Source organism: Alnus glutinosa, chromosome 6, assembly GCF_958979055.1.
Source record: "Alnus glutinosa chromosome 6, dhAlnGlut1.1, whole genome shotgun sequence".
NCBI classification, from domain to species: Eukaryota; Viridiplantae; Streptophyta; class Magnoliopsida; order Fagales; family Betulaceae; genus Alnus; species Alnus glutinosa.
In genome coordinates this window covers 27,799,696-27,822,699 of record NC_084891.1, presented here as the reverse complement: position 1 = coordinate 27,822,699, position 23,004 = coordinate 27,799,696, and the positions used below count along the sequence as shown (strand labels likewise).

The 23,004-nt window shown below is 36.9% G+C and overlaps 4 protein-coding genes across 6 annotated transcripts; 1 reads left to right on the top strand and 3 right to left on the bottom strand.

Moving 5' to 3' along the window:
- Positions 1–540: 540 nt before the first annotated feature.
- On the bottom strand, positions 541–6,034 carry LOC133871740 (hexokinase-2, chloroplastic). Of its 2 annotated transcripts, XM_062309153.1 has the most exons (10): positions 5,878–6,034; positions 5,349–5,636; positions 4,880–5,030; positions 4,607–4,789; positions 2,702–2,776; positions 2,459–2,614; positions 2,259–2,354; positions 2,034–2,161; positions 1,171–1,252; positions 541–1,034 (listed from the first exon to the last, which is right to left on the bottom strand). In XM_062309153.1, the coding sequence occupies exons 2-10, from the start codon at positions 5,615–5,617 to the stop codon at positions 696–698; spliced, it is 1,479 nt and encodes a 492-aa protein (XP_062165137.1). In that variant the 5' UTR covers positions 5,618–5,636; positions 5,878–6,034; the 3' UTR covers positions 541–695. The 2 variants fall into 2 exon arrangements, with proteins under 2 accessions (XP_062165137.1, XP_062165136.1); XM_062309152.1 differs by lacking the exon at positions 5,878–6,034 and having other exon boundaries at positions 5,349–5,871.
- A 3,868-nt stretch (positions 6,035–9,902) lies between these two features.
- On the top strand, positions 9,903–12,029 carry LOC133871797 (WEB family protein At1g75720). Of its 2 annotated transcripts, XM_062309216.1 has the most exons (3): positions 9,903–9,929; positions 10,077–10,232; positions 11,312–12,029. In XM_062309216.1, exons 2-3 carry the CDS (start codon positions 10,086–10,088, stop codon positions 11,807–11,809), a joined length of 645 nt encoding a protein of 214 aa, XP_062165200.1. In that variant the 5' UTR covers positions 9,903–9,929; positions 10,077–10,085; the 3' UTR covers positions 11,810–12,029. The 2 variants fall into 2 exon arrangements, with proteins under 2 accessions (XP_062165200.1, XP_062165199.1); XM_062309215.1 differs by lacking the exon at positions 9,903–9,929 and having other exon boundaries at positions 9,945–10,232.
- Positions 12,030–12,722: 693 nt separating this feature from the next.
- On the bottom strand, positions 12,723–13,588 carry LOC133870051 (uncharacterized). Its single transcript, XM_062307085.1, has one exon. The coding sequence runs from the start codon at positions 13,560–13,562 to the stop codon at positions 13,014–13,016; it is 549 nt and encodes a 182-aa protein (XP_062163069.1). The 5' UTR covers positions 13,563–13,588; the 3' UTR covers positions 12,723–13,013.
- Positions 13,589–20,341: 6,753 nt separating this feature from the next.
- Positions 20,342–22,756, bottom strand: LOC133871071 (uncharacterized). Its single transcript, XM_062308425.1, has 3 exons — positions 22,122–22,756; positions 21,951–22,051; positions 20,342–21,164 (listed from the first exon to the last, which is right to left on the bottom strand). Exons 1-3 carry the CDS (start codon positions 22,574–22,576, stop codon positions 20,536–20,538), a joined length of 1,185 nt encoding a protein of 394 aa, XP_062164409.1. The 5' UTR covers positions 22,577–22,756; the 3' UTR covers positions 20,342–20,535.
- Between the last annotated feature and the right edge of the window lie 248 nt (positions 22,757–23,004).

The following is a 23,004-nucleotide window of genomic DNA, read 5'->3' as shown; positions in this document are numbered from 1 at the left end:
AAAACCCACACAAAACAAAACAAACAAAAAGAATGATATAATGCATGTTTGGTTTAACCGATTTAAAAAGTGCAATTTTCACTCTTTAAGAATTGTGGCTTAACCCTTTAAAATCGTGTTTTTTTATTTTTAAACCACTCCTTGTTGGGATTTAAAAACGTGAATTTTTTTCATGTTGTCAAACTACTATTTTTATAAACATTGGAAATGCTCCCACAATTTTGTCTAGAAACACATTTTTGTTTTTGGCATGCAAAATCGCGGCACCAAACGGAATCTAGCCAAACTAAGCATGAGGTTGATATTGCCACTCTTAGAAATTCACTTTCATTTGTCAAGGGAGGTTTTAAGAGACTCACATGGTGCACATATAAGGGGAGGATTGAAATGGATCAAAATAATTCAATGTGTGATTGAATACAATTTGTTAACTAGAATTCTTTAATAACCATTCTTAATGCATAAAACAAAACAAAATTGCACCATTTAATGATGGTGCATTTCTTCTACAAAACACTCCTAAATTACAATTTTGAAGAGAATTTTCAACACACACTGTGTTCTTCACTCTTATTCTTAACCCAATGCCAAATCAAATAACAATACAAAACCAAGTTCTCTACTTTCTAGCTTGAAGACAAATTACAAGGCAATATATATCACCGTGTCTGTGATCAGCAAGATGTTGTTAATCCCTAGAAGTCGTGCTCATATTTAGAGTTTGCTGCAGCCAAGAGAGCAGCTCCTATACCAGACCCGTCTTTTGAGTGTTCTATAATTACATTCTTTGATATTTCAAACCCCAAAAGCTCTGTAACCGCATCTTGTAAGTATCTTCTGTACTGGGGATAATGCTCATACAAGCCTCCATCCATAGCCACCACTGTCCTCTTCCCAAAGATGAGACCTTGTGAATCCTCCTCCATCTTCTGCAGAATCCCCACAATTCCTGCACCAGCTAAGCGGCCACCTCGCTTTACAATAGTGTCACATACCTCTACGACAATCTTCCTTGCACTTAAATTGCTCTCAACCTAATCTCAAGATTCGGAAAGAAAACAGAAGTAGGGAAATTTGGTTATTTCTCAAGATTCGGAAAGAAAACCTCTGATTTATTATCACATTATAGAGGCTGAATGTCAAAAGGGTGGGGCAATGTGAGGAGTTTACCCCCGCTATATCATAGAGGATTGATCCAACAGCTTTAAGATCATCAGAGTAGTCCTGCTGCATAGCAGAAAGATATGGGGTCCTGTAAAAATTAGTTCAGAACACATTAGTAAACTGAAAACTATAATATATTTAAATGAGGATTAGCTGCAGAGAAAGAAAGGTAATCCTGAAAAGAGGTCAGCCCACGGCACATGCCAATTGAATAAGTGAAAGCCAAGTCCTCAAGACTTACTATACCTAGCTTTCAAACGAGAGTAGTTAGACAGTATTTTTTGACTTGAAATGAAAATGCAAAGACACAAGTGAAAATGCAACGACACAATATCAAAAAGATTGAGTAGAGACTATATGATGGAAGACGACTACAATGTTTGGAGTCAACTAGCGTTCTTTTCCATGAAAGTCAATTTACATAATCATGAAGCTCATGCAAATAATCAGTTCTTATGTTTCACGTGATCAGCAGTAGAATTTATCTTTCATGGTCTATTGATTCCTAATAAACAGGTTTTCTTTAAGTTATAGCTTTTAGTGTCATTGTAGAACAGAACAAAGTGAAAAGAGGGGGCAACAGAGAGAAAAATATGAGAATATTGTTTTGAGAAAGGGTTATTTTTCCATTCATAACCAAGAGATTTATTCAAAGCATCATAAACATTTTTGTTATGGATGTGAGACTCAAATGGTGAAAAAAAAAAGGTCCAATGGTGGGAAAAAGACAGCAACAGCACAAATTGCATGCAGATTAACTATAGTTGGACCACATAGCAACATAATTGATTTAGATCTACGAATATTACTCGAGGCTAATTTGAACATCTACTATCACTAGATTATGCTGAAGAATTCTAGTCTAGAACCTGAGTACAAATGGCGTTGATAGTTTTTCTGGAATAGAATCACCAAAAGCTCCTGCTTCAGCAATCTTCAGTAGCACTCTTCGTACTATTTCACCGAGATACATTCCAGAGATTGTCTTTTCAAATATCTGTCCATGAAATATAAACAACACTCGATAACTTAGTCTGTATTTCACTAGTACCATCAAATCTAAGTTAACACTGACGGTAGAAACTATAGCTTACCTGCTCACCAGGATTAATGCTAGCAACATCCATATCTCTATCAAAAACTGTTAAAGGAAGACCATTTGAGAATGCACCCCACTCGGTGTTTATAATCTGAATCAACAGATTTTATTTTTTAAATTAAGGATTAAAATCTAAACTATGAGTAGTAGACAAGTTATAAAGATGGAAAAAAGAGTTGGAGTGCTCATATACACCGTTCTTCCAGAAGAAGACACATGGCCCTGAAGTTTAGCAATAGTGTCCGTCCGTTCAACGTAGCAAGCATTGGTTCCAGTACCCAAAATGACAGCAACCATGACATTATCATCCCAGTATCTTGCTCCAGCTAATGTTCCAACAGTATCATTGACCTAAATTGCATTGACTTATAAACTATTGCACTTTATTGTTCTACAAATTTCTTCACAAGGAGAATGCTAGCATGAGAAACAACATACCAGGGCAGACACTCGCATATCCAGTCCTTGCCTTTCCATAGCCTCATTCAAACAAGCCACTACATCTCTTCCTGCCTGTAAGGAGTTTGAAGTTCTCCATTATGCTTGTATTAATTTAACAGTTTTATGCCACCATTCTTAAAGAAATGGCTAATCTCTTATGCGCTATGAGCTCCCCAAGACCGAGGTTATGTCACTACTGGACACTAAGATGCGGAGGTTGAATCATTCTAAAAGTTACCATATCCAGGTTAGTAAACATTGACCCAAGAGTAAAAGTTACTCTGAGTCGGATCAGTGCTAAAACATTATAGTAAAAGTTTGTTCATTGTTCACTTTTCATGGAAATGGAATTGACAATCAAATAATTCACAAAACCATCAATGTGAACTTGATTAGTTTTACCACATCATAAACTGGCTCTATTTCTGCAGTCTCATCAAACAAACTCATGATACAACTTAGATCACAGCATTGAGAAATTTTGAGAAGTTCCTCTGGTATATAAGGATATAACCAACTGTAATAGAGCAGTGGCACAAGAAACTCTATTCCCAAACAGAAACTCACCAACCAAAAAGTCCTTTTCTGGAACTGGAGGGGAAATGCTTGAAAATTTAAGGGAGTATGTTTTCAATAAAATTGAAATTGTTCCTGATATATACTTATGGATGGATAATTGGCATCCTATGGGTGTTTTGGTGGGGAGGTTTGGCTTCAGAATTGTATATGATTCTCATAGCAATCTAGAGGCCTAGCTGAGTACTGTCTTAAAGGATGGTATTTGGTGCTGGAGGCCGGCTCGATCTGACGATCTAGTAGAAATTCAAAGCAAACTATCTGAGGTGCAAATTGGGGTTGTTGATAATCCCATCTGGACTATTGCCCCTTCTGGTTCTTATGTGAGTTCAGCTGGTGGCCTCTGGTTTGGCATTCCTATTCTATACCGAAGCAGGCTTTTCTTCTCTGGGTGGTTTGTCAGAATAGGCTCGTTACTGGGGATAGATTGCTGTCTTGGGGATTTACAGGGGACACTGCTTGTGTGTTTTGCCGTAACGTCACTGAAAGTCAAAAACATTTGTTTTTTGGTTGTGGTTTCTGCTCCCGTATATGGAGAACTTGCATGCAAAGAAGTAATATCCCAAACCCACCTACTGATTGGGATGATCTGCTTGAAGAAGGGTGTCAAACTTGGAAGGCTAAGTCTATGTTGGGGGTCCTTCGTCGTCTGGTGCTTAGTGCCTCTGTGTATGAAATTTGGAGAGCTCAGAATGATATTCGCCATGGTGGACAGCCCAAAACAGAAGAATATATACTGATATTCATTTTCTGGGAGGTTCAATTTAGTGTTTCTGGGAAGGGAAAATTTAAGAAGAATAAGGAGAATATTCGCTTTTGTTTAAACTGGAACATAGATGTGAATCTTCTGGTTTAAGAGGCGGTTTTAGTTGGGTGGTTCTTGTTGTGTTTCGGACTGTAATGTGTCTTGTTTGTTTTTGAAGTTTTGTTTGTACTGATTTGATTCTTTTGATTAATAACATTCCTACTTATTCAGCAAAAAAAAGAAGAAAAGAAATTGTTCCTGATGTCTTTAAGACAATCGTGCTCAAAATCCCCCCCAGTTCAGACTTTCCTCGTTGAACAGAACTTCTCCTTGGGGTCTCCTCTCATCCACAATGGAATTTATATATCATGCTTAGGTATATACTTCAGATATATTGTTCCTGCCACTTTTCAGGATAACAGCTAATTGAGTTGAAGAGGACAAACAGATTTTAGGAGAAGAATACAATGATCTACTTCAATCACGAATATTGTTGCTAACATAAACAGTAGAAACAGGTCAAAAACCGTATATAGCATTTCCTACTTACACAATTATCAGGAAAATGTGAAAATACAAACCGTTCCAGAGACCGCAAAACCCTTTGTCCACTTGATTAGTATGCCGGAATCAATAGAGGTCTGCCTCACGGGGAAAGAAAATGTGAATCCAATCTCCCTTTTCCTTCCAGCTGGAAGGTGAAACTTTCCACCCTCCGTTTGCGCAAATTTAGCCAACCCAGAAGCAATGAAATCGAAAAGATCCTGCAGTTTTGAAACTCAAAAGAATTAAGAATAGCTCATAAAATAATTGCCATAACATTGTCCCCTAAAGTAATTACTGGGCAAACAGACCTCAGAGTTACCAAACATGAGCTCTTGAGGAATGGATACTTGATCGAACTCTGTGGCGATCACACGCTCTTGCTTCCCACCTAACTGCACCCTCAGCACCCGGAAGTTTGTGCCACCAAGATCCAACGCATAAAACAATCCCTTCTCATTCCTTTCAGAACATAACATCTAAATGAGATAACAATTAAGAGAACGAAAGTTTGAGGGGAAAAAAAAAGATTCAGAGAAAGAAAAAGAAGGCATTCTTGATCTTTACCTGCATAAAATTACTTTTGTTCGACATGTAAGAATCAAAAGCAAAAAGAGAGAAACAAAAGTATTTCAAGATTTGCAAGATCAAACACCATACTAAACTAAAAGTTCTACCAAACTGAACTAAACCCAAGTCAAGAAAGTTTACACCAAATAAAAACAACATCAATAGAGTGAGGATCAAAGTGACATGGAATTCCAGAGATAACATACATACCCAGTTGGGAGACTATCAACATAGCTGAGTATCATCTTGAGGTCGCTACCACCATCAACCGCAAGTCCAGCGCGCATATCAGCCGCCATGGCGTCCGCCACGTGGCGGAGAACCGGCAAGGGAGTTGCACACTGGTGTTTTAAGTCGGTCAAGATTGGCGCAACCGAGATCGCGCTGGATCGGACTGCCATCCTGAACCGAGGAAGGCGCGGCGGGGATCGTGGGGCACAAAACAATCCCACGGCTGGAGAGGCTCCGGAAACTGACATTGCTCGTATACGGAAAGATCTATGGAGTAGAAGACGAAAGAAGAAGAAAAAAAGAAAAATAGTGAAAGAAGAGAGGTTGAGAGTTGAGACTGAGGGTACATAGTGACAGAGTGTTTTTCTTGCTCTTTTATTTCTTGATGGGAAGGATTCATGACAATTAGGTTCTAAATTCCATTATTGTAACAATAAAAATAAATAAATAAACAGAAAAGATAGAAGTTTTCTGCTAACGGGTTTTCCTTTGGCTAACTGGTCGTTACCTTCAACAGTTGGGTTCTATATGTTTATTTTTGCTTTTGTGGGAACAAAGCCACCGTCTGGGCGGACACGACGATGTGGGTACAGCATTTATGCTTTGTTCTTGTCCGGTCAAATAGTAAATCATTCTGGGATGAATTATTCTCATATGCGCTTGCGGGCACCATGCCCCCGTTGGTCCCCCGGCCTCACACTCTAATGGTGAATTTCAAAAATAGAAAAACCAGAGCAATATTTCTTAGTAATTCTCATATTCAAATTCTTCTCTTTATCTTTTTACTTTTTGAAATTGGGTATGTGGGTTCATATGAATTCATTACGGGAGTCTCACAAATTTAATGATAATTTTTAAAAGTGGAAAGATGAGAGAATAACAAGAGAAGGATATATAGTATATCAATATAACATTCAACCGTCACTTTTTATTTATCCCTTAGTTAGGGATAAATGTAAAGTCAATCTATTTGTTGGCTTAAAATACAAATCTTTACATGCAATATAAAAGGTAATTCAGAAGTCCTCGGAATAGGTTAAAATAACAATTTAGTTCCTACAGTTAAATTTCTCCAAAACACTTGACGCCATGAATTCCGTTAGTGTACCACGTCAGCACCAATAGAATAATGGCACGTGTTATCTTAATAAAAAAAATATTAAAAATTTAAAATTTAAATATATAAAACTTTAAAAAATATAATTAAAAAATAAATAAATGGGTGGCCTGCAAGCTACCTCATATGAGGCCTAGGGATGCGCGCGGCTACTCCCCTCCCCAATAGAATGATGGGGAGGGGAGTGGCCCTACAGTCAAATTTCACCAAAATACTTGACGTTATGAATTTCATTGGTGTGTCACGTCAGGACCAACATGATGATGGCACGTGTTATCTTAATAAAAAAATATTAAAATTTAAAAATTTAAATATATAAAACTTTAAAAATATATTTAAAAATAAAAAATAAAGGAGTGGCTTGCAAGCTACCTCATATGAGACCTAGGGATGCGCGCAGCCACTCCCCTCCCCAAGGATTGATCATTTTTAATTTCAATATTACCTTAAACCTATTCTTTATTGTAAAGTTATCTATTTTTTACATGAATGGAATACGGAATTAATGGATTATGGTTGATAGATTTGACACAATTAATTAAATAGGTTGAATTAAGGTTGACTAATATAGTGTTACACTCATGTCTCAAAACAACTCGATCGAACCTAATATATAACATTTAAAGCTGTCAATTTTTATACAATCTGCAAACTCAACATAAACCCAACACAAAATAAGCGGATTATAGTTAAGGGGTCTGACTCGCTTATTTAAATAGTTCGGATTGGTATTGACCTATATATATAGTCTTATATTCATGTATCGACATGATCCAAACCCAAAATACAAACTCAAATTGTTGCCCGGACTTTATTGGACACATCGAAACCGCTATTATGTTAATAATGCAATAAGTCAACTGAACTGTGTTATACGTGTTAGAGAATATATTGATACTATATTACGGTACTCTCCATATATTGGAAGATTTGATTTAATCCTCATTAATTGTAATTGATTATAATCAAATCAGATTTGAATACATTCAATTATGATTTGATTATATTCTCTCTACATTCCATTTTGTATTCTCTCTATATCCTTATAAATAGGGATCATTTGTATTGTAAATTAATCAAGGAATAAGAGTATCAATGTAGCCTTTTGGGCTTTACCCTGTGGACGTAGGTCATAGACCGAACCACGTAAAATCTATTGTCTCTCTTATTTTATTATTCCGCATTTTATTTCTTTTAAGTTTTAGATTTCTTTCATAGTATCATAGCCAAAGGTCCTGAGTTTGAACTTCGAACCTTGACTCCGTCATTTACCTCTCGTTTCAATTAAATATTCCACGTGTTAGGCCTCATATATCAAAATGAAGTCTGAGCCCACACGTGAAGAGGAGTGTTAAAGTATTGATTAAGTGATTAAATTTACCTCTTCTTATCAGCTTAAGTTTTTAAGACAAGTGATGATTTAACAATATGTTCATGAGAAATTAGTTACACCCTACTCGATCAGTACCCACCAGAATGATTTTTCCATACATTTCACTCGTGTATCAGTGCATCGAGTTTGGTTGTTAGTGTAAACAGATTAAAATTGGTAAATAAATTGGAAAAGGTGATTAGTATGGACGGGCCGACCAATATTGGGAGTGGTTACATTGGCCTCAACAAATGTTTAGTCAAATTGTTTCAATTTTAGCTAATTATTTTTCTAAAACACCATACATCATATACTCTAAATCTTTCTCTATTTTATCAAACTATTTTTTTATAACTTTATTATATATATATTATCTTGTATTTTTCTCTTTCTCTACTTTGGAGAGGACAAATAATAATAATAATAAAAAAGTTTAAAGAGTGCCACAATACACAACAAATTTGTTGAGTGTTGTAGCATTTTGTAATTAAAAGTCTCTTTAATTTTTTTTATTTTTTTTTACATGTCCACACAAGAGGGAGGAGGGAGGATTCGAACTATTGATCTCCGCTTTATGAGGTGTGACCTTCAACCGATTGAGCTACTCCTTGAGGACAAAAGTCTCTTCAAATTTGAGAGCCCGATGTAAGAAGCATTTTGGTGATATTTTTGTTAGAGAGCTAGTCAAATTTGTTAAAAAGATAATATGTTGAGTGTGATGTGAATGCTCGTGGCCTTTAATGATTAGTATATGTGTGGGGAAATATATTTTTCTTCCAATTGTTAGTGGTAAAATTTTAAATATTCCTAAATTAATTTGCAAAACTAATATTCTAACCGTACAAATTAACATCTAAACCATGTATTATATCCCGACTATTTTAAAAGTTTTAGGCCTTCTTATGTTCTAGCTATCAATTATTTGTTCATAATTTTTATTTAAAAAAAAAAAATTCATAATCAGTTCTATTTTGTGTATATGAAAAAAAAAAAAAAAAAGAAAAAAAAAAAAGAGGATTTATATTTTAGGATTTCTAGCATTAACTATGCGCCATAAAACCTGACCACAAAGAAACTGTATATATAGTATAAACAAAACTTAAAAGAGGATTTATATTTTAGGATCAAATCACGTGGAGGGGTTTTGGGAGAGGCTTACATTTATATCACATCAAAATGTTTTTTGTTTTTTTTGTTTATTTTAAAAAAAAAATAATCGAAACCATTATCAAACATGCCCTTATCATGTATTAATGTATGTTTAGTAATTAACAGTTTGAGATCACATAAAAATTGAAGATTAAGCCTATGTGGTATATATTAATTACTAGATCATGCATGCTATCTATCTACAGTTCTCAACACGTGTGTAATGAACCAGGCTGATCGACATGATGCAATGGCCACTCGAGCAACTTTTAAAAGGTTTACTTGTATTGCACTCCAGAATTAATGATAAGGAAGCATAAACATATATAAACCTAGGACTCGATCGGTCGATGTCCTTTTGATTTGAATGAAATGGACCTTTCTATATTTTAAGTACCAATTAATCAGTACTCTTTAAGGATTTAGATAAAACCACCCACTTGAATTGAAATGAAATGGAGATCAGCCATCAAGATTTTATTGTTTTTGCATGTATGTCAATATGTCATTCGAATTTTTTAAATAACGTAGCAAAATATTCATCAGGTGATATCATATAGCAAAATAAAATATCGACCGTTAAAAAACAGCTGATCCTATTACAGGAAGTTGTAACTTAGCCTCTTAACATTTATGCATTGTGTATCGTAAATCATTCAAGGAGGGAAAAGGAAAAATTGCCAAATTAATGAAACTCAACCGTCTGATATATTGTGTAAGTGAGGAAACTGAGTAGTGGGCCTTTTTGCCGTTGGGTAAAGCCGTATAGGTGAAGGAAGAGTCGCTCTCTTTTGCTGAATAAGTACGGGCCAGCAAGGTCCATAACCAAGAGCAATCCACCCACCGGCTTCACCTTCAAATATAGCAAGTAACAGAAATCTAGTGAAGTGGACGCGAAGAAAGGAAGCTCCCCATTATATTAGTCAGTTGTCACCCCTCCTCCCTTACCCTTAACCTCTCTCTCTCTCTCTCTCTCTCTCTCTCACACACACACAAATACAAATAAAAAGGGTATTCTTGTTTCCATCTTTCATTCAATATTGGGAGTCTCTTGCTCTGTGTTTCTTAGGGTACGTGAATGAACATGGATAAGGAAGATGGGCTTGTGCTGATGAAAAGGGCGGAGATTGACACAAGGGCACCCTTCCGGTCTGTCAAAGAAGCCGTGACTTTGTTCGGCGAGAAAGTTTTAGCTGGAGAGGTCTACACCAGCAAGCTCAAAGAGGTGCCAATAATATTCATTATAGATTGATCACCATGTAGTTTCACATTCATTATCTCTGATATCTGCTTAATTCGTAGTAACAGCTCGGTACTCTTAAAAACTGTGATTTCTCTTCTAGCTTCCTTACCATCCTATCAATCTTCCTACATAATATATACGGTTTAAAATTTTGAGATAATTAATTATTTAATAATACAGTATTAGAGCGAAGATCTTGCATATATTCGAATCCTGCATATGTCTTTGTAATTCATATCTTATTTAAATTACAAATTTTACATGTTAGAGAGTTTGAGCTCACATGTAAAGAGTTCACATGGGAGGACAAATATTAACATATTAATTAAATAATTAAATAAACAATTTCCTATAACATAATTATCCTCTTATAAAATTGTTGGGCTTCAAGACTGAGATGACATTATTATTTTTCTTTTTCTCTTACATCAGCATTAAATTCATCAATATATATAACTTCACTCTGTGTACTGCTCTATGTGCTTGCTTGTGCATAAGGTTAAACAGAAGTTTTCTTATTTTTGGTTTTCTTTATCATGTGACGGAATAAAGGTGGATATATAAATATTATTTATAAGCTAGCTGTACAATTAATACTTAACTCCCAGTAACATTAATATAAAAATGTAAATAAAACTTAGGTAAGCTTTATTAGGGAATCAATCTCTTTCTTTGCAATGAATGCATACCAAAGCATATAACAAGCATTAATTCTCCCTAAATAAAATATGTCATTTAAACTTTGGAACGGAGTCACAAGCAAGCAAGAACGAACCAGTACACATGCATCAATATATATAGCCTACAGTTTCATTTTAATAAACTGTCTCTACCAAAATAAAAAATAAGAACATATAAATGTATCTTTTTAATGATTAAGGTTTAACAAGTAGAATATTTAACTGATATAAGGGCAAACGTGCCTACTCTAATTCCGTACGTGTTGGCTTGTTATATATTTCATCAATTATCTCTGTAAACTTAACGTTAGTTATTATTGGCATTTCACAATATTACTGAATCTGTATATTAATTTGGTATTAAGTTGCTTGATTATATAGATGCACGGTGGAGCGAGCGAAAATGGGCATGGCCCGTGGAGGCATGGAGACGTTACATCTGAGCTAGAGGAGACAAAACAAAGCCTCGAGAAAGCAAAAGAAGAAAGCGTGGTTATGGCAACTTGCCTCACTTCTCTCAAGGAAGAGCTTGAACGGACAAAGCGAGAGCTCCGACACTTGAAGAAACGGGAATCCGAGAAACAAAAAATGGAAACAGAGATCGAAGATGTCAAGGTTGTTGAAGACTCGACGAAATTTGACGTCAAAACACAGACTTCTGATGAAGAAGGAATGGAATTCCAGAAGAAAAGATACGTGACTTTCGCAAATCCTCCCGCCTTAGCGCAAGTTGTAATCCCACAAGGTGTTGAAAGAGTACTACTTGAGAGACACCCTTCTCTCAAGAAGAAGAAGAAAAAGGCACTGATCCCTCTAATAGGAGGGCTTTTTTCCAAGAAAAAAGGCAGCCCAGAAGTCGCACTGCCACGAGTTCCCTGAGCGCATTTCCAAATTTTCAATATATATAGTATTTGAGGTTCCATTCCAAGAATAATAACGTACAAACTGTTTTTTCTTTTTCTTTTTTTCCCGACTTTTCTTTCAATTTCCTCTTAACAATTCTAGCGAATGATGTCATACATGGTCCGTAATGAAATTGTAAGCTGAGATTCTGAATGTTCAATAAGATCGATCGGGAGCCAAAGCAGCATACTTTTATTGGAGCTATTCGATTATCTTTTCCTTAATTTTTTTTAATGAAAAAGATACACTTATTCCATTAAATTATCGCTCAATTTGTAATGTCTTTTAAATTTTTTAAAAATTGCAATTGCCTCATCAAATTAGAATTTTCTGTTAAATTCAACAGAAAATGAACAAAATTATTATAATACCCTTATATCAAATAAAATAAAATAAAAAACACCACATCGTGCGTACGTGGAGACACACTGCCCAGCCAAGTCGTGGGTCTGGGTCTCCTACAGACTCGTGGCCGGCCGGCCCATGGCTCTCCTCTGGGAACATGACCAAGCATTAATGGGTCTCCTTCATCTTCAGTCGGATTTTATTTATTTAAGAAAACAATTATATTTTCATACAAATGATAGCGGTATAATAAATATTTTAACTATCTTATATATGGTGTATTTAACAAAAAATTATAACAGCGTAAGGCTAAGTAAAAAGACTATGTAGTTTGAGGGTCAGTTACAACTTTTTAATAGTTTGAAAAAAAACATTATAAATTGAGTTTGGGAGGAGATCGAATAAGTATGTATAGTTTTTTTTTTCTCTCTTTTTTTTTTTCTCCATAAAATGTAAATCTTTAAAATCTAATATAAACTTATAATAAAATAACTATTTTTCATGGCCTAGTTTTGTTTGTTTACAACAAGTCAGGAATGCCTTAAAAAAATAAAAAAATTGTCATCAACAGCAGCATCACTGTGGATCAAACCTCGGACCCGCTCCATTAGACCAATTATCAAATCCGGATCGTAAGTAGATGAAGCCCATATGAGAAACCGTACAGGCAATTATCAAAACAGGGCAACACTCATGAACTCATAATTTCCATTGGCCGTATGAATATATATGCGCTTAGAACCAAATGAAGCGATTGAGATTATAAGGAAGAAGAAGAAATAAAAAGAAACCTGAAACATGATTTCATTAGAGCATGCATATATATATGATGATATCAAACCATAACATCGGATTTACGACCGTCACCATCCAAAACCCCGTCCTGCGACGACTTGTTGAAGAACTCAATGCAATCAGCGATGGCCTCGTTGTAATGCGAGTGGGACGAGTAATATGAGCTGCATGAAGTCTTCGGCGGCTCAAATCTGTCAGAGTTTTTCTGCCGCGAAGCCGCGCCGGATGTGGATGAAGAGCCACGAGAAGGGAGTGAAAACAACAGCCGCATGAGAATCTTACGGAAGCGATCGAAGAGCTTCATTGCTGAAAAGCTGATGAACTTGGGAGAGACTGTGAGCTGATCAGCCTGAGCCTGAGGGGGTTGATGATGATCTTGAAGAGCTTCACAGCCTCTTACTTGTATGGCAAAGCTGTGTCTTTGAGGCCTGTGCATTGTATTCCCTCCCTTTGACGCCTCCGGGAAGTGTAACGCTATGATGGGTGTCGTTTGGTTGTGAAGGATATAAAAAGGGGTGAGATTTTCCAGGCATGAATTTATTCTATGTGGGAACTGGGAGGAGGAGTACTCGAACAAAATAAAGAGCATATTTTTCAGTTGGGAAAAAGATGTTGGCCTACTCCATGTGCCCAAATCATTTGTATCATTGTATGGTCCTCACATAATAGTTTGTTTATTGGATTTCTTTCATCATCATCTTCGACTAAAAATGCTTAATTAAGAGCGTTTAATTTGGGCCTTCGTTAAATTTCTCGAACCAAGTTTTTAAAACAGGGTTTGAAAGTGAGAGTGAATGATGAGTACTGACCCTTTTCTGTCCCCATAATAAATCCTTGGGGAATTGCCAACCATCAGCATTTAAACATTTGTGGAGCCTGTCTGTCCTATTAAATACATAATAGGGTAATGGAAAATGATTGGAATATTACAGTTTTTATTGTCACCCGGCCCTTTTATAAATTGACGTCTAAGTCCACAGGACACGGCCACGTCTGTCATAATATTTGAATTTAATTATTTAATGCTTATAAATTGATGTGTTAGTTCACGTGACACTGTCACATCAGTTACAATCACATTTAATCATTTAGTGGCTAATATGGTAACTTGCAATAAAAATTATAATACCTGTACTCAGGGAGTGGAACCATAATTTTAGATGGGGGAGTAAAACTAAAAAAATAAAAATAACGTTGTTTAAGGGTAAAAAAATTAATTTTGGGGTTCAACCTATAAAAAAAAAAATGTGGAGGCGTTTTTAAAATTTTTGGAGATTTTTACAAGTTTTGGGAGGCACCAAAACTTGACTAAATTGATGCCAAACAAAAATTTAATGGGACAGACAGGCAAGTATTACCACATGGCTTTGGATATGGATATGAAATTAAATTAAAATTATTTAATTTTTGAAAAAAAAAATTAAAAAAAAAACTATCACTGGTCCATAAATTAATTTATTAGTATTACCACAGGGCTTTGGATATGGATATGAAATTAAATTAAAATTATTTAATTTTTGAAAAAAAAAAAACTATCACTGGTCCATAAATTAATTGAGACTGTCGTATATATTATTAGTATTATAAAATAATTATGCAATAAAAATATAAATTCTAACCTTACTTTTTACTCTTTGGTAATAAAACATAAAATAGATGATTTAATTGGAAGATCTGGTACCAAAAAAAATAAAAATGTATAGGCCAAAAGTCTATTCATAAAAAAAAAAAAATAAATAAATAAATCTATTCAACCTTTATTATCATAGGGAGGGAGGTAAACTGGGAAGCGAAAGTGATGATTGACTAAAAGCTGAACCTGTAATTGTCTTTTAACTAGCCAGTTTAATCCAAAGGATGTGATTAATCAGCTTTGAGTGGTCCATCCCCTGTAAATTCTGTAAGCTGGCTCGTTTATACATGCAATTAGCCTAAAATTTGATAGGGACAAAACCCGAAGAACAAAACGAATAAACAAAAATTGGAACTAATGTGTTATAACATGATGAGATATTGGCTAAGGATTCAGTTGGTATTTTGTTAAGAGAATGCAGGGCTTGAGATAATAATGATTTGTCAAACACTATAATTGTGTCTCGTACTTTCTTCCTTAAACAAATCAAGTTGGATCATGATGAAGTCACCAGCTTCCTGCCTCATCAAATTTTCCAATTGACCCATTTTCACTCTATAAATATGGAAATTGAAAAGTTTTATCATTTTGAATCGACTTTTTAATGCCATAAAGATTGTTTTTATCTCATGTCAAAATCAAAATATATGGTTGTAACAATTTATGTAATTTTTTTTTTTTATTATTTTTTTTTTTTGAACAATATAGCATTTACTATCATATATTGCTGAAACGCCCCAAGGACAAGTACAAGGATAGAGGTACAAGACCCCCCTAAACCTTAAGTCAGAACCAAGTCTGACTTGAAGCAGATGCCTAATTACAATCCACAAATATTACAAGGACTCCAAATAAAATACCTCTTTACAATTAAAGCCCATACAATCAACATAAGAGGATTGGCCTAGTCTAACCAGACACCAAATAAGCCCATGAACATTTGTGCATTACAAATAGACAAACTGTGATTTACAGTAGACACAAGGGAATATACACAGAAAACAGAAACACCCAAAGCAGCTTCCGGCAGAAGACAATGGCAGAATCCGCCGGAGACGGCGGCGCGTGGAGGACACGCGCCGTCCCCGGTATCACCCAGCAGAGGAACGACCACCAGTGACCCCAACCAACGCCGTGCACGGCCAGAAAATATGGAACGTGACCAACACGCGCGCCGAAGAGCGACAGGCCTTCTGTCGCGTGTCGTCCACGCGCCGGGAACCGAGACCCGCCGTGGCCTGAGCTTCCGGCCGCTGGAGCGGACGACGACGGTGAACGCCGCAGGGGGGCGCGTGTCATAAAATTAACATCGGAGGAGTGTAGATCTGGCACCAAAAAATGAAGACCCAATTTTGAACTAATCCGGCCAAAACCTCCGTAAAAGACACAAAACCCGCCACAATCCCAAGCTAGAACACTTACATTTGAGCCTTCCTGCTAAGAAGAAGAGAAGGAGAAAAGAAAAAACACAAACAAACCACCATAGCCTTGAGAGGCTAGGGGAACAACAGCTCCACAGCCTTAATGGCTGGGAGAAAGCTAGCCTCACTGAGAAGACTCAGGAGGAACCAAAACCTTAGTCCAAGAGGACTAAGGGACAAAACAAAGCCAGGGGGGAAGGAGGCTGGCCTCCCTCCCCGGCACCGATGAGAACACTGATGTCTGCAAGAAAAGAGAGAGTTGAGACGGACACAATCGAGGTTATTTTTTGAGATGTAACAATTTATGTAATTGTTTCGTGAGTTCGTAAAAAGATTGTAGTAAAAGTGGTGGGAATAAAATTATTTTTTAAAAAAATTGGGTTAAAAGAATTTTATTTAATTTGGTCTATAAAATTGTCATTTCTTTTAGCATATTAGATACATAATTTTAAAAAATTATATGTTTCTCACATGTTAATTAAAAAATTATGTACTTCTCATTAACATACACGATAATTTAAAAGAAATTTATGTCCACGCTATAGTACACGTGCATTTTCTGAAATTTAAATGCAGTGAGCTAAGATAGTGTCAATTTGAGGAATACTTTGAGTTCAAATCTTATTATTTAAACAAGAGAAAAAAAAAATTAAAAAATAAAAGAGCCTAAAGTACTGATTATCATTCCACTCAATGATCCTTAATAAGATTAATAGATTTTTTGAAAGTTAAGTGAATTGTCTCATCTTGTTGTAGAGAGACGCTCTGTCTTCTCTCTAACTTTTCCTAAAAACAGTTTCTACCCACATAACACGGGAGGAGGGTGCTTCCCTCCTCCTCCTCTCCCTTTTCCTCTTCATTTTTCCCTCTTCCTTCCGGTGCTAACGCCTCTTCTTAGGCTTTTATCATGCTAGAGCTTGCTTTAACTTTATCCACCTCAACTAAGGTATTTTTCTTGCTTTTCTCCAACACAACACATCTATTATCGGTCGCCATCTCCTTCATCTACCGGGTTTTCTATAATTTTTGGCTTGGTCGTTGGTCGATTTATTTGGATATAGATCTAGTGGGTTTGCCGGCGTCTTCTGCTTCCTCCGACAATCACCGCGTCTTCATCTGCTGCCCACGCACCCCAGTTTTTGACGATTCCCTACGACACCCACTGGAGAGAGCCTCTTGCAGCTCCCAGTCACTCCCATCCACCAGATCTGTGTTAATGTTTATGTTACTGTATTTGTTTTAATTTCTCTTGTGTTTCTGCAACTTCTCCATGTTTATCCATGTTTCGATATTTGGGTCATCAGGACTCTTCACACACCATAAATCACCTTCACTAGTGGCCCAGGGCATCCGTGCCAAGTATCATTTGACATGCATCTTCAGAAGCATTGTCATTGCGTATTTACATTTTTAGTTTTTACTTTGGACTGCTCAATCCTCGTTGTTGTAATTTTCTTTTTTGATGTAATTTATTTTCATGTATGTTAAAAAAAATAATAATAAAATAAAGAGTGAATTTAATAGTTTATTGTACCTATGATGTGATTCTTCTTTCCATCATTTGGTTTATGGCACAACTTTTGTTAGATGCAATGATGTCCATATTGACCATTCATGACCAAGCCTCACAAATAATGAGCTGGAATTTGAGAGGTTGTGGGCTTATGGGCTATACAACCTGGTGAAGAGAAGCCAAGCCCAAATTCTAACTATGTGAATCCAGGAGCACATATATACTTTTGTTTGTTGCGTTTGAGCATTTTCATTGGGCTAGTCAAAAGGTTATTTTTGACTAATCCTTTCCTCCCTGTTTTGGAAGGGAATCCATTTCTTCTTTTTTGTGCCTTAGGTCTTTTCTGGCCTTTTCTCTGTTGTATTTTTTTTTTTTTAAAAAAAAAAAGAAAGAAAAAGAAAAAAAGGGACGGCTAGCTGCTTCAATATTAATGGACAATGGTAAACCTATTTTGTCTGTACCTATAATCATCTACTATACAACAAAGGAACTGACATTTTTTATGGGATATAGCACTGATAGGTGGAGGCTGGAATGGAACCAGAATTTATTATGGGAGTCAAACATGAATCATAAGCAGTTCAGTTTTTTGGTCAAAACGGGGTACGGCCTAGGGGGCCCTGGTTCCAACTCTGGGCCGAGGTAATGAAATAGAAATGTGGGTCCAGAATTTAAATGTCCCTTTGAAGGGACGGTAGACAGAGCCCAACAACCTCGTAACTAACAGACAATTCATATATATCTCATTCATTATTAAAACATCAGCCCAAATGAGCCTTGTGGATTAGAGATTAGTAGGACAGGCTAAAGCCCAAAGCTTACCAAATGTGTTTTGATAGGTGTTTTTTGTTTTTTTGGTCTGAAAATATGTTCTGATGTGATATAAATGTGAAGAGAAATTGTCTTTATTTGGTTGTACACTCTCTTCCGTTTTTCTAATTGTCTTTATATTTTTAAGAGTATTTTTGTAATTGATTTTTTTCTTTTTCTTTTTGGTAATCTTCAAAGAAAAAGGAAAATACCCGTCGATGATGAAACTCGTGGCTTTCCTTTATAGAAAAAGAAAGTGTGCCGAAAATTTTGAGCAGAGCCAAAGAGAATAGCATGCCTTTGGGTCAAAAAGAGGACGTTGTAGGAGAAAGAGAAGAATTAATGCATATATACAGCAGCTTACCTTACCTCTTCATCAAGCCAAGAATAATTCTTATCGATCTTCACTTTCCCCTCTATTTTAATTATTGTTTGGAACATCACCAACTATTTTATCCAATCTGTAGTGGAATATCATCAACTATATATATACCACATACAAAACACGTATAAGTTCCAAACCTTGCATTGCTTCCTATAGCTATTTACGAAAGGTTATGCGTATTCTTAAAAAAAAGTTGAAATACGTCGAAAAATCTGTGTTTTAAAATCGTAAACAATGAGTATATTTTTAAAAATGCATAATTTTAAATACTAAATTGTAATTTTTAAAGCAAAATCACATTTTTCAAATTGCACGTTTTGAAATAACATATTTAAACGAACACCAAGATTAATTAAGTATAAACCAAAGATGGTTCTGAATAACATGCAAATTGCAAAGGTACCTCGAAAATAGAAGAAAGATCAGTTGGGCAAGCACGAAGCTTCTTATGAGATCCCACTTCTATGTATATAGTTTTATGTGCAAGATTTTGGGTAATCTCAGTGGCAAATTCATTAAGAAACATGTAACTAAGGAAGCTCCTATTTGTTAATAGATGATTCCGCGATCCGTATGTAAATATAATAATCATTTTCCCGTGCTCCAAAAACTAGAAACAATGAATGCGCATATGCTCCAGCAGGCAGCATGTGTGCGCAACTATCATCCCTCACTGTACTCCTTCGCACGTAGGCCCCAATCTACATGATTGCCTTCGATCTGTCTGGTCAAAGTCAAACAAACTCCTTCACGTGGCCCTCTTTAATATACTTACTTTTTTATGATCCATCACGACTTTACTTGCTAGTCTACGTAATAAAAGCTAAATATGACTGTGATAAAAATCAAAGAGTTTTTTCTTTCTTTTTTAAGTACAATATATAATATTAAAAAGAGAGGGTTACAGTGAAACAAAAATACAAGAGGAATGGGATTCTTAACAACATATCCAAACAAAAGAAATAATGTCGAAACTAAAAACCCGAAATAGGAAATAGGTCCATAAATAATTTCAAAGTGACCATAAACTAACAGTTGCATGATCTTCGTAAGACCTTTCAACTTTGTCCGAAACCTTAAAAGAGGGGACGCAAGTAGAGGCTTGACACTCAAAAAACCATTCAACCCTAGCCCAACCGATATGAACATGACATTTATGAGACTCTTTAATCTTACCCAAATTTTTCTAACGAAAGAGACGTAAGCATCTGCAAACCACCAAAAAGTGGTTGACGAGGTAGAGATACTTAAAAAAAAAAAAAGAAAAAAAAAACCTATCATTAAAGAATTACAAACTTTGGATGTAAAGTTTTTTTTTTTTTTTGTAAGTTGGATGTAAAGTTTTGAGTTGTCTATTAAATGTTCTCCATTTGAAATTAAGTGGAAAAGAGCCGATTCTTTATAATATGAAGATAAAATTTTATTTAGACAAATCTACTCTTATGCTATAAGAAATTCCGCTCCAATTACTTTTGACATGGCTTCCAATTTTCAGACTCATGCATTCAATGAACGATTAAAAACAAAAACCAGATTAAATGGCAGGTGACAGGCCGGCCATCAGCAAAATAAAAGAGTTTAGGTTTGTGATTCAGACACAGCAAAATTAATAAACACGCATGTAGCGGAGCAGTTGAGCTTAGACCATTAAGCCAAAAAAATCTCTTACATGACGAGGAATAAAAAAAAATGAATTTATATACACAAACACAAACATAAGGTCAGCAAGCTTGGCTGACCGTTGGATGAGCCACGTGATTCTGATAGCACAAAGGTTTTGGGCCGATCCCAACCGCTTAATCAACAAGACTCTAGAGCTTTGTAAATCACCACGAAACAGGGAAGGATAGCCCTCGGATTAAAAACGATCAGCTCCTCTAGATTCGAGTAGATCCCGGCGCAGCCGGCTACGGAGTCGTAGGAGCCAGCCGACACGCTATCCTCCTCCGTAGGCGCATCGTGCCTCACCCTCCCAGCAATCACACGGCACACCAGCATGGCCCTGCGACCGTCTGTGCAGCGCAGTGAGTCGTGGGCCCTACCGCTGCTGGCAGTGGTCCGCACTCCCTTGCAATCACCGCCCTTGCCTTGGAATCCGTGCCTGATACTGGTGCAGACTCCGCATGCCGGTACGGACCCGCACAGGCTGGTCGCGCCACGCGCGCCGAGCGCGCACGTCAGGTTAGTGCAGTGGAACCGCAGGAGTTCGTTACCGTCCGCTGCGCATCGGGGGTTTTTTCTGGTGCTGTTAAGTGCACGGGTCTTGACCGCGTCTCGGCAGTCCTCGAACCGTTGGATAGTGCGTTGGGTGTTGTGGACCTTCAGTATTCGTTCGATCTTGCAGATGGGGTTGTCCTTCTTGAGCCAGCTTGACTTGAAGATGATCTCCACGATATTTCGACCCGAATCATCAGGTCCCAGCTCAGACACTGTACCAAAGATTTCTAATTTTAGGACTCTCAAGCCGACAGAGACAATAGAAGAATCTCACTTTGCAATTCGAATTTCTAAGGTTAATGTTACTGCAGGGGTGAGTGTCCACCAATGACGTTGCGCCAGCTCACGGAAACAGGTCATTCAATTTCGTTGTACAGGCACAGCTTTTATGGTGAACGAGATGGTCCCTACAACCTTGAAGTGGCATAACAATGACCCAGAGAAGAAGAAGTGGGCAGTGTTGGTCATGCATGATTCACCGACAATTAGGGAAGTGATCTTTTTCGCTTTATGCAAAAGTTGCAGTGAATAAATATGAAATCAACAAAATACGACGACGTTGTAGTACAAATTAATGATTCGTGTTAAACTGTTAATTAATGCTTCGCTTTTTTCAAGCTGAGCTCTTTGGTTTCGAATTTCAAAGCTGAGACTTTTCAGTTTTTACCCATCAGTGAAAAAACAGAAAAGAGAAACAAATCACTTTCTGTCTGGTAAATTAACAAAATTAATTGACAAAATTAGTGATTTCTTTTTCATAATCGATGAAACGATTGTATAGTAAAAATTGTACTACTCATAGTCTCATAGCATGTTGTACTCGTTTAGTAATAACAAGTCCAACCTAAATTTATAGTCCGTACTCTTTCTCCCACGGGAGCATGAGTAGGTGAATTTAGCATTAAATTGCATATATATATATGCATGCAATAGTGCAAAGGTAATGCTGAAATCCATCGAACAAGAAATTATATGTAAAAGAAATTAGATAATATTACCTGCATGACGAACTGCTTGGTGAAGCTCCAAGGTTTCAATCTTCGGAAAGACCTCTCCGCACTGAGAGCAAGCACAAATGGTGGTCCTTGGAGTTGGGTACCTGATTTATTAGCGATAATTTAGTTCTCCACCATTTTAATAGAATAGAAAAAATCTCAAACAATTAATACCTGCTGGGGTCAACGATCATACGACACTCATAACACCCAGAAAGCTTGCGGAATTGCATTGCTTTCGAAGAAGGCGTGCATGATGCTCCAACGCCGGATCTTACTGACCCTGAGAGAGACCGAGTAGAGGACCTGCTGACCGGTTTCCGGCTCAGAACCCCGGTTTCCTGACCCACCGAACTACTCTCAGGTGAGTTGTCAGCTCTGTGAACAACCCTCGTGTTACCATGAACCACGTCCCTGAAGCTACATATAGAGCTGCAAGAAGACCCTAGCTTTACGGCGGCGTTTTTTGACGGGTCGTGCACTTGTGACCCTTCGATCTGCTTGCAGGTGAGGAGGTTCTTGACTTGGTCCCATGAAGACGGTGGTTTGTTCTGAGGCTTTCGCTTGCGATTGGATTGTTGTTTTTTGGGCTGATCGGACGGCTCTGGAAAGAAAGTTAACAGAGCCATAAAGAGGAAACCGAGAAAATAGAAGAGAAGTAAGTAAAGCAAGAGAGGTGCTCTCGAAAGGTGAGCGTTTTGTGTAATGGAGAGGGATCCGAGACAGGTAATAAGGAGGCAAAGCGGGTGGAGTGGTGGGTCTGCCCGGGTTTATTGTCCCATTTATGCCTCTCTGCTTTTGGATTAACTTCTGTGCTTTTCATATGCTTCGAAGTGCATCTTCGGTGATGGTTGACCTTTCTGTTGACTGGTGGATTGAAAGGAAGTTCATCGTGAGGTCCAGGGCCATCTGGGTGCTTGGCCCACTACTTAATATCACAGTGATAGGGATATGATGAGTGTGTTTGGACGGCATAAACCTCATAGTGATTTCCCCCCACCCTATTTCTCTCTTCTTTTTTTTTTGGTAAATTGTTTCTGGTGGGTTACAGATGTCA